Here is a 12,500-nt window from a genome sequence, read left to right on the forward strand (position 1 = left end):
TAACCCGGTCGATGCCAAATTTTGCACACACACTCCCTGGATGCCAACCATGAACCTCTGCCCCAAACTTTCCAGAACGGCCTGTTATAGCGCCACCAGGAGGCCGCTTTGTGCAAAACAAGTTTTTTCACAGTACACCTACAGATTTTGTCCAAACATCACGCAAATTAGTACACAGTCTCTCTAGAGCCATTCAACGAAACGGGTCTTTCAGATTTCTCAGACTCCATCCTGATTGGTTAAGATTGGCTTCCAAAGTTCACAGGAGTGCTCAGTTTCAAACAAAATGCTGCAAATCATGAACACATCGCGTGATTTCCGTGAAATTGTGCACGCACATTCCCACTAGGCCGAGGACGAAATGCCACATGAACAATTTCAACTCAGCCTCAAGGTGGCGCTATAACTGGCCGAAAAGTGTTTTTACCTCTAACTGCACGGATCTGTGGATAACCTGGTGGAGACCTGTGCCCAGAAGGGCACTTTTTCTAGTTTCTCCACTTTAATAATCCCAATTGGTATCGTATTTTATATAAATTGAATCATTGATTAGTCATATTTACAACAAGGTATAGATTGTAAGGATCGGGCGTTCGTGGAATGAGCAACACAGCTAAACGTTTGGGTATAGCGTCTCCAAGAAATGTGCCAAAATGCCAAGTACTTGGTATTCAACCCTTTGCTATGAGTTGCTTAGTGGATTGGAGGATTGCACTCTCACACAGTAAAAAAAAAAACATATTTTTACACTTTATTCATTTTATACTCAGTGGATGGATCCTCCGTAGCACCTGGAGGATCCATACGCAGCCACAACATCTTGGCATGGTATGGGGCAGTATCTCTCTCACAGACAATAGCTTGGCATGGTATGGAGCAGTATCTCTCTCACAGGCAAGACAGAACTTGAAGTTGTCATCATTGACGGCAATCTCAATGCAGTGAGATATTGGGATGAGATTCTAGAGCCAGCGGCGATCCCATACTGTATCTTCAGAATCTGGGACCTAAACGCCATCCTCCAGGATGACAACGCTCGCCCCGACACAGAGTACCTCCAGCATTTGGGAGTGGAGATGATGACCTCAACCCAATTGAACACTTGGGCATGCTGTACGTGCTAGAGTGACCAACAGAACCACGTTGGATGACTCGCAACAAAACCTGGTTGAGGAATAGGATATGGCCGATATGCCATCCCACAGCAAGGGTTGAATACCAAGCACTTGCCATTAATAAAGTTAAGTTTCCGAACGGCAAGTGGGGACTGTAGGACATAATGTTATAGTTGTAGATTTTCCTATGCAAGTCAATGGGAAAAATGTATTCACTAATAGATGCTGTAGTACAATCATAAGTACACCATTGATGTGTGATGTATATTTGTTGGTAATATTCTGCATAGAAATATAGCTATTGAATATTTTCACTTTTGGTGTTGCACTTTGTAGACGGTCCCTAACCGCTCAGCTGACCGTCTGCTGCCCATAGAGATGCATATAATGTACTGTATTAAAGTCGGAGGTTGGCTTTTGTGCTTTATCTAATCAGGATAAGAATGAGACGTTTTTTGTGATTTAGGAATGTTTCGTTCCTGAGTAGCCTACTCAAGTGGTGTCGACAGGGCAGCCAAACGTTAGTCATTGCATTTGTCTGTATGTATTTTATCATTGTATTTTACGGGATGTGTGTTTCCCTTCCGTCGAGTGGTGGCTTAAATTATTGATATGTTCTGATCCAACAGAGCCACCCCGATAGATAATCATTCCGTTGTGATTGTGGCCGTGTTGTTCAATGTTTCACATTAGGTGCAGGAAAGATGAGATCTGTAACTGCGCGACGCGCGTCGCCAGTGACCAGGCGTGTCACCCGCATTTGGTTTGAAGTTATAATATGAAGTGACGTTCAAACATTGCATTGCAAAGTGGTTAAATAACCTTAGTAGGCTATGCGCCGTGTGTAACAGCTGCCTGTCTGCCACAATGGTGCCTGCGCTGTTTTTACCCGTGTGTGGTTTGAATCGTCAATCGCCTGTCTGTGCAAAGGGGGATCCCGGTCACTGTGAAGGCCGTAGTACTGTAAATATGACATGAATATGAATGCAAAGTAGTGGTTCAAGGTTGATTGATTGTGTGGACAGGCTAGCTGTTGCTGCTGTGCATGGTGAGATGTGTGCAAACGGTGTGTATGGCTGGCCTCTGTGCTGGTGGAGAAGTGTGACGATTATGACGTCACAGCAACTTTGCCCGTGGGATCGTGTGGTGATGTAAAAACAATATCTGCACAGTAAATATGACAGTTGCGTCGGTAAAATGTAGCCTAGCTGGATTCTGGGAGCGTGCAGATTTTTTTTGCCATAGAAAGATGTGTGCTAATAGTGTGGCTCGGTCGGAGATAGACCACGGACAAATAAACGGGTTTTTATTCACTAATAATAATAATTATTATTAATGTTATTGAAAAAATGGCTCCGTTAAGACCTCCATATAATTATGGTCCATGCCTGTGTGAAAACTGGGAGCGATTGGTGCAGGCAATGAGGAGATACGCCGGTGTTTCTGACATTCATTCATTCATTCAGACATTCGGTTAATTATAGTATGATATGATTGTATAGGCTTCTTGAGGTATTTTTCATCGATTTATTATTTGGCTGTTGTATAGCTTGACATGTACAGTACAATGTAGTGTTGAAAGTGTAATTATGTATTCTGCCGCTCGGCCAGTTCCCACTTGAAAAAGAGATGCAGTCTCAATGTGTTTTTACTGGTTAAATAATGGTTAAATTAAAGAATCCTAGTCTCTATACTGCCTCCTTGTCAGCCAGGGCGCCTGATGGAGGGGAAAGGAACTGGACGGAATAACGTGTTCCTTCCACACGCTACGTCCAACCAGGGAAACTCCCCCCTGTCAGGTGAAAAGAAGCGGCCTGGACTCCTCATGCATGGGAGGAAGCATGAGGTCAGTCCGATGCCCTATCCAGGTTGGCAGAGGAAGTGTAGCGCCCAGGATTACATTAGATAATTGACAATGGGTGAAAAACAGGAAAATAATCAAAATAATCTGACGTCCCCCAACATGAAACCAACTTCACTGCGCTTTGTCTCTAAATCAAACAAATGCTGATTAATTCAATCGTACCGTCCAGGATTTCTTTTCCCGTGCAACCCTTATTTTGAAGACCCAAACACCGCAACCGTCAATGACTAAGTTTGTGGCCCCTGGGTAGGCAACCCAGCCTGGCGGAGACCTGTGCTCCGACGAGAACACCTTTCTAGTGGTTTATTGAACGATTGTGGTATGCTACATCGCACACACACACACACACACACACACACACACACACACACACACACACACACACACACACACACACGGCAGAGATCAATTCATCTTCATGTAATTGTAACAGTAATTCATCTAACCTCACATCTGTCAACCTGTGTGTGTGTGTGTGTGTGTGTGTGTGTGTGTGAATAGTGAGAATAGCAAATGTAATCAAGGTCTGCTCACTGTGGCGACACCTGCTTAGGGACGCACTCTAGATTACTTTAACATGCACGCACACACACACACACACACACACACACACACACACACACACACACACACACACACACACACACACACACACACACACACACACACACACACACACACAGTGTGGATTGTGTCACTGCTCCTGGTTGATTGGTTCCGTTCAGAGCCAAGGTTAGACTGATGGATAATATTTCTGTTACAATGTCTGTCTGTCTTTTTGTGTGTGCGTGCGTGCGCGTGCAAAACACGTTCTCACCCCAAGGCGTCAGATGCGTGACACCCTGTCATGTGCCCCACTGCATCTAATTCAGACGCCCTGTTATGGTGCGTTCACACAGGGCAGATGAAACGATGCAGTCTACCATTCATTGTCAATGGAAACCAGCGACATGACGTTGGTAAAAAAAGGAAAATGGTGCATTTATATAGCACACACATTCACACACCTCTACATAGATTGTGCATTGCATTCACCCATTCACATACACACATCCCACCGCCCACCCTTTTCCCCCCTGACTGTACAGTATATGTTTCTTTTCCCTTTTTACCTCCTTTATGATGAATTCCTGTTCTGTTCTTTGACTATATAGAAGTGTCTATTTGTACGTTCACTCACAGTTAACAGTCTTTGTATTGAGTTTGTGCTTGAAATGTACTGTAATTCTGCAAACTGTTAATAAATATTTCAATCAATCTATCAATCAAACATTCACACACTTTTACATAGATTGTGCATTACATTCACCCATTCACACACGCATTCACACACCTTTACATAGATGCAAATGCCACTCCTTTCCATGCCATGCCGGAAGGCAGCATTCAGGATAATTGCTTTTTTCCGAAGTCTCCTGAACTTGAACACAGTATTTTGCGTTGAACAAATTTGTTTAGAAATCCATGCCTCACATCACATCTCCACTAGCTAAAGAGTGCTGGGTTGCGCCCGAAAATAGCTGATCTACAAGTTCTCAACGCGTCGCAGCGCAACGCATCGAATAGCAACACAGCAGAAAACAATGTGATTATTTTCCTGATCCGAGTATTTTATAAAGGTCTCAATCATTGAGAAATAGTGTTTGTTCAAACACTATTCCGGTGTGAGTTTGACAGACGAATCTTCCGGCTGAAATTGTTGGATACAGAAAGAGACATCTATGTCCCTTGCTTCATTGTTACATCAATAGCCAGATTTGTCATGCCAATCAGTCTCTGTGGTAGATTGTCTTACCGTGTGAGCTGGCTGGAGTGCTCTCTGCCCTCTTGTCTCCAGTCTCTGCATCAGTGCCTCGAGTCTGTTCCCGTCTGCGAACTGTCTTCATCTCTCCAATGAGAAACACCATCAGAAAAGGCAGTTCCTAGTCAGCCGGCACAGATTGTCTTGCACTCAATGGCACTTTATAAAACTGTGCTAGTAGCGGTTTTATTTTTAAACATGGCACCATGGCACTGTATCCATAGGCTATGTGTTGTGTTGGTAACTTTGTTTATGAATTGGACATCGTCATACATATAGTGATAAAGTGATAGATTGTCTTACCTTGTGAACTGGCTGGAGTGCTCTCTGCCCTCTGCTCTCTGTCCCCCCCCCCCCCCCTCCCCCTTTCCCCCCCAAATTAAAGGTTATCACCTGTATGATAGACCGGTCCACAACCTTAGACTGGTTGCCATCTTCTTTTGTTTTTTTGGCCCATTCTTTTGCCCGATCCCGGAAAGTTGTGATGTCTTTTGCGTGCCTCTCTTTATGGGCCAAAAGGTTGCCAAGTTGTACAAGTGAGAGAGAGCAAGGATGACAGCGCTACAAGAGGAATAATAAAATACAGTTCCAAATTATCTGTGATACTACTTTCTAGGGTGGTAGAAAACAGGCAAATGGTCAGGTTTACAAAGAGATTCTTACATGCTGTATATAAGTATGTGTGTTGTGGTGGTGCGCGCAAGCTCTCTCTCTCTCTCTCTCTCTCTCTCTCTCTCTCTCTCTCTCAGTATCAAAAGCAAGCGTGCTCTACACAACAGGCGAGAGAAAGACAGAACATGGCCAAATTAAACACACGTGTTTGTAGCATCTCAGGTCACTCTTTCAAGTGCCTGCATACTCATAGTCTGGATTTTCGGTGGTGGGGTGACCACCGAACTACAACATGACGTCACGAGCCGCGGTGAAGAGCAAACCACCGCCACCGCTCCAGCCCTTCTCTGTTTTTACTCACCACCGCTCAACATTATTTCAGCTCCGGTGGTCAGCTCACCACCGGAGCCGGGGTTTTCCGCACAGTAATGCCTCTAACTGTAGCAATATCCGTTCGCAGAATCCCAACATGTGTAAAATGTAAACTCTGCACACTTAACTAAACTAAAAACTAACAACAACAATGTAGCTGTCAGCATGAATCACCCGTGCTGCGGGTTAAAAAGCATGCGTGGCTCCCAACATGTGTGGCGGGTTAAAACTAATCCATGCTGTGGGTTAAAAATGACATGTTACCGATCTGTGTAATTAGCACAGATAGCTTACAGTGTCCTGTGCTATTTGCACATATAGCTTACTGTCATCCCTGAGTGAGGTGGAAGACCGACTTGTAATATCGCTTGGACAGTTATGGTTAACCATTCATGTTGCTATACACAACAGGGTGGGTTTAATCAGGTTTTATGTTCTATTAGTAGCGTCGCCATAATTGCCAAACGGCATACTCTGTTATAGGCTTCCATCGGATATTGTCCGCTTCTTTGGCCTGTCTGTCTATCCCAGGGAAGTATACCTTTTCTCGAAGCAGCTGCTTTGTTTTAACGATGCCCTGATGGCCTTCATGCGCAAGAGCGAGGGCTTTGGCCTGTAATGTCTTTGGTATTATCAGTCTGTTGCCCCGAAGAAGAAGACAGCCATCTTCAAGGGCAGTGAGCTCGTCTCTGACGTTGTGGAATGCTTTTAGAGCTGCTCGATCAGATTCCAATGGGAAGTTTACATCCACACTTTCCCAGTCGCCTGAATGAAGGACTTTGATCAGGTGTTGCAGTAGTGGATCAGTCGCAGTTTTCGCTTTGGGTACTGCATGCGTCGCAACGAAACGGACGTGCATTTCAGTGTCCACATCATCTGTGAGCACTGAGGAGTGAACACATTGTGGATGGCAAATCCATAGGGGAAAATCTTTTTGGTGCATTGTTCAAGTGTGACATCTGGCATTGCCTGTTCATAAGTGGGTCTATCCAGCAGATTAACTTGGGCACCCGTGTCAATCAGGATATCCACAGGTCTGCCTGCAATCCATATTTGTGTCGTTGGTGGTGGTTCAGATGAGTTCGAAACTTGTGTGACATAGACATATTCATCATCTGTGCTTGAATCAGCTGTAGTCATGCGATCAACAGGCGTGGTTTCATCTTCATGTGTCTGCATTGTTTTCACTCTCTGTCGTTGATTGTCTCTTCGTCCACGTCCACGTGGCTCTTTCTGTGCTGGTTGGCTACGTTGTTCTGTGTGTTGCTTTGACAGACGACAACGAGCAAAGTGATTTAGCCTACCACAGGCCCTGCATTCGAGTCCTCTTGCTGGGCATGCTGACTGGCCACCTTGATGCGCAAACGTGCCTCCACAGTTCCTGCATGCTGTTTTATCATTTCTCTCCATTCTGCGGTTTGTCTGTTGTTGATGTGCTGTGGCCCACGTCTTGTTATCTGACATTGCTGCAACTTGTTCACAGTCAATTCTGTTCTCAATGCTTGCAGCTTGCAATTCAGATGTTTCAAATGACCTGGCGAGGTCAAGGAGGCCTTTAAGGTTTAAACCAGCCTCTCTGAGCGCCCTCCTTCTTAGGCGTAATGATGTGCAACAGAGTATCTGGGACTTTAATTCCCTGTCTACATCATCAAATTCACATGTCTGGGCAAGCTGTCTCAATCTTGTGGCATAGGCATCAATTGTTTCACTTGAGTTCTGCTTTGACTGGCGAAACACATAAACTTCATGTTCCACATTGTGGCTTGGGTGGAAATAGTCTGTGAGCAGTTGGACAGCTTGGTCATAGTCATCGTCTGCACCTTTGTCAGGGAATATTTCAAATATATCCTGTACTTGCTCTCCTGCATAGTACAATAGCATAGCTCTCTTCCTTCTTTTGTTGTCAACATTAGCTGCAATTAGGAAGGTGGTAAATCTCATCCATTTTTTCCATGTAATTGCTAGAGCAGCAGTGTCTGCATTTATGTCAAAAGGTGGAAAGAAGGGTAGTTCTGCAGCCATGTCTTTGTGCCTTTATGGTTACTTGAATTGCGTTTTTTATTTTATTTTCCATTCATTTCCACCACTTTCGATTTGGCCTCTTATCAGTGTAATTTCCAACTTTGCGGACACAGCAGTAATCTGGCATCCAACATGTTCATGTGCTCACTCACTTTACTCCTTGTTGTTGTTAGCTGCTGCTGTTAGCTGTTAGCTGGCTCCCTCTGGCTGTCTCTGTAGATACAAAAATCTCCGTGGATTCTTTAAGCTCTGAAAAGCTGCATCTCTCGTCGCCAATGTAATGAGCTGATGTCCATACAGTTGTGACGGTATTGTAGTTAATGCTTTACTGAAAGTATCGTGAACAGTACAGGCATAGAGCATACATTCTGTCAACAACTACCACTCGCTTAGTCGCTTCCTAGTGACGTCATCGTTCCTCTAAAGCTGTACACTACAGGTGCCTCAATGGTTTCCTCCGGCATTGGTCTGTGAATGAATGAATGGGTGAATGTAATGCACAATCTCTGTATTTATCTCTTGGATAAAAGCGCTGCGCACCATTTACCACAAATGTGTGTGTTGCCAGGTTCCTTCATGCTGTCTGTGTGTGTGTTTGTGTTGCCAGGTTCCTTCATGCTGGTCAACTCTTCAGGCAGAGCGTCCTCCCAGAAGGCTCATCTCCTCATGCCCATGCTGAAGGAGAACGATACTCACTGCGTGGACTTCCTCTACAGCCTGTCCAGCCGCGACGGAGCCAGCCCTGGAACGCTCAACGTCTACATAAAGGTACGACCCCTGTTGTTGTCTAAATGCATGAGAATCGTTGGTAGCACGCCTATCAGAGCATGTGAGGGCCACAGACCAGGCAGTTCTTGAGTCAGTGATATGATAAATAAATGTGTATCCAGGTGAATGGAGGGTCCCAGTACAGTATAATAATAAGTAAATGTGTATCCAGGTGAATGGAGGGTCCCAGTACAGTATAATAATAGATACGTGTGTCCAGGTTAATGGAGGGGCTCAGGGGAATCCAGTGTGGAACACATCAAACACAGTGACCGAGGGTTGGGTAAAAGCTGAGCTCGCTATCTCCACCTTCTGGCCAAACTCCTACCAGGTAACTTGCAAGCACACACACGCACTCATGTACACACACACTCATACACGCACACACATGCACGCACGCACTCATACATGCACACGCACGCACGCACACACACACACACATGCATCATGCATCTTATGCAGCCAACCTCTCATCTTATAGCAGATTAATTTTATATAGCCAACTAGAAATGCACTCTGTCGAGGTGCCAACTTGTGCCTTGCACACAAGTAGGCCATACATGGCCTACTTATGCGCAAGCAGAGTGTGCAAGTACTGCTACTAACTAATGTCTATTACAACCAGGGCTGCATTAACCCCCATGAGTTCCCCTGTGCAGATCATTTTTAGTTCCCCCCATAGCGCGGGCGCGACCGACCCCGAACACAATAGAACACAATAAAGAATAGGCATATAGGTCTTATAACATTTTTAGCAGCAGTTGGCACAGCACAGCCAACTGCTATATGCCTATATTGTATTGCCTCACTATCTATCTATCTATCTTATCTACCTTATCTATCTTATCTATCGCGTTCCACACCACACGGTGTCGCGTCAGTCGGACCCACAGTTGTCCAAAACGAGAGATAAAATAGAGATTTCCAACTTGCATCCATGCACCAATGCCCCATTCTAGTAGCCCTAATGCTTTGATTCTGCCCTGCATTAATGCAGGGCAGCCTAATGTGTAACATTAATGAACCCAGTACAATACATTACATGAATGCAAACATAATTTTTATTTCAAAATCCACAAACAAAAGTGCAGTAGGCTACTGTTGTTACTAAAATGTATGAGACGTGTGGGGGCAAGATGGTTAATCCGGCCCTGATTACAACTGCTGTTCTAAATCCTTTAGACCCATTATTGACCTTATACAAACTCTCTCTCTCTCTCTCTCTCTCTCTCTCTCTCTCTCTCTCTCTCGGCATTGTAAAGTGAATGTCTCTCGCTCTCTCTCTCTAGGTAATGTAAAGTGAATGTCTCTCTCTCTCTCTCAGGTGATATTTGAAGCTGTTTCAGTTCAAGGTCATTCAGGGTTCATCGCCATCGACGACATACGAGTCCTAGCCCACCCCTGTAGTGAGTACACTCTGTGTGTGTGTGTGTGTGTGTGTGTGTGTGTGTGTGTGTTAGGGCATTAACCAAACGTCAATTTTGGTAGTCGACTCGACTACATTGATAGCCGATTAGTAATCGATTATTCGCCAGTGATATATATATTTTTTTTATCCAATAAAACCGAGCAATTCTAGACTTCTCATTGAAACAGCGCATTCGGGAAAAACCTGCGTTACGATTGGCTCCGCACCGCACCGTGGCTGCGTATAGGGGTTCCCCGTGGAATTCCCCTCGTAATAAAACAAAGAGCAGCATTTGACTGTCACTACTCAATACATGATCGCACCAACGGCAACATTAACATTACAGGCGGCTGCAATTCGAAACTGGCCCTGTAAAAAAGTTTAAGGGCCTACACGTTTTACCCCCTTTTTACTTTAACTGTAGGATATGCAATTCAGCACACATGATGGTAGTTGCCTTTGCAAGGGGGCCAAGTATAGGCAGGAGCTGCGCGATCACCTCCCACTGCGAAGGTTTAATTTGACATTTCTTTTTCACGCTGGGTTTGGTGACTTTCTCGTCTTCCAGTACGGCTTGGACAGGGATGCGCTGCTGGTTAAGCCGATCCAGCATTGTGAAGGTTGAATTCCAACGCGTGGGGCAGTCATTCTGGAGCCGGTTATCTTTGACATTTAACTGGTCCTGTCGTGTCTTCAGTGCACATGTTGCTATAGACGAGTGTCGGAAATGACTAACCACTCGCCTCGCCGCATCGATGGTTTTGGCTACTATCCTCTTTCTCCTCCATCTTGGCTGATTTGTGGGGGGTTTTCGTTTCAGTTTCGTTTCGTTTCGTTTCCAATACATATAAGCTATATCAATTCACCCACCAGAGGGCAACGACGACCAATCTTTCTGGCATGAATTCTGGGCGAATCTCAGTACAGTTACCCTTTTCAGTAGGACAGAAGTTATTAGAGCAGTATGAGACATAATAATACACAATCAACCATGAATGGATTAGGCGAACTACCAACACCACAGCACACAGACAGTTGTGTTGTCAAGCTTTAGGCAAAAAATAAATAAAAATAAAAATATTAATATAAAAAAAATTTAATTAAAAATATTAGCGAATAATCGGATGTCAATTAACAGTGTCGACTAGTGGTTTGCTAGTCGACTAGTCGACTAATCGATTATTATGTTAATGCCCTAGTGTGTGTGTGTGTGTGTGTGTGTGTGTGTGTGTGTGTGACTGTACTTTCCACCACTGCCAGCTTGATACTCATTTAACATTTAAGTTACACACACCCATGTGTGACTTGTGAACAATCTTTATTTTTATGTTTTAATTTGGTGCATTTACATGAAGGACCACAGAGTTCTAATCCACCACACTGCATCTCTTCATATACAAACACAATTGGCTCTGTATGTAGGCTCTACGCCCTCCCGGTGGGGGCTCCTCACAGGCAGGTGAGTCTAGGGCATTCACTTCTAGTCATTTTTACTAGTTGACTAGTTGCCTAGGTTACTAGTCGACTAGTCAAGTTTTTAAATAAATACCGGTATTTGTACATTTAAAAACTGTTGGTGTCTATAACTATAATCTACCTGATCTTGAGGCCTACAAAATAAAAATATGTTTTTTCTTATCAACTAGTGAACTAGTACCAACACGGTTGACTAGTGGATTTACTAGTCGATTAGTCGACTAGTAAATGCTTAATGCCCTAGGTGAGTCTGTACGATTTAGCAGCTGTGATGACGACACACAGCAACGTGTGTAGGGAGGGATTAATTGGCATATAGTGACTAAATTGGAGAGAAAAAGTGGTTAAAAAGTGCAAAGAAAACCTCTTGACTAGTTTTTTATTTACCATTCTGAAGTACTGATTCCTGCTGTGTGTGTGCGTGTGTGTGCGTGCGTTGCGTGCGACAGGGAAAGCGCCTCACTTCCTGCGGCTCCAGAACGTGGAGGTGAATGTTGGACAGAACGCTACGTTCCAGTGCACGGCCGGAGGGAAGTGGTCCCAACACGACAAGCTATGGCTGCAGGTAACTATGGTTAACACGACATAAGATACTGTCTATGATAACACGAGATAAGATACTGTCTATGATAACACGACATAAGATACTGTCTCAACACGACAAGCTATGGCTGCAGGTAACTATGGTTAACACGACATAAGATACTGTCTCAACACGACAAGCTATGGCTGCAGGTAACTATGGTTAACACGACATAAGATACTGTCTCAACACGACAAGCTATGGCTGCAGGTAACTATGGTTAACACGACATAAGATACTGTCTATGATAACACGTAAGAGAGTAATGACACTCCAGTTGACTCATTGTAACAATGGAATGCGGAAGTGCTCATTATATCTCAATGGAATAGTTCCAGCCATAGGAGCAATGTTTGGAACTATCGCCCATAGGCACCCGCTTTGCGGCGAGATCAAAGCCTGTCACCACTCTCTTACTAGATTACTCTGGGTAACACTACATAAGAGACTGTCTATGGTAACATGAGCACATCAAACTG

The 12,500-nt window shown here is 44.4% G+C and overlaps 1 protein-coding gene across 1 annotated transcript in view; it reads left to right on the forward strand.

The window, feature by feature from the left end:
• The window catches only part of ptprt (protein tyrosine phosphatase receptor type T), a gene marked incomplete at its 3' end in the record, with an annotated part of 182,030 nt that overhangs the window by 46,605 nt on the left and 122,925 nt on the right, over positions 1–12,500 (forward strand). The window contains 4 exon segments of the mRNA XM_083771503.1: positions 8,394–8,554; positions 8,775–8,885; positions 9,879–9,960; positions 11,888–12,003. Of these exon segments, the coding sequence (XP_083627629.1) occupies positions 8,394–8,554; positions 8,775–8,885; positions 9,879–9,960; positions 11,888–12,003 (470 nt within the window).

Source organism: Protomyctophum parallelum, assembly GCF_964188405.1.
Source record: "Protomyctophum parallelum genome assembly, chromosome: 8".
In the NCBI taxonomy this organism is placed as follows: Eukaryota; Metazoa; Chordata; class Actinopteri; order Myctophiformes; family Myctophidae; genus Protomyctophum; species Protomyctophum parallelum.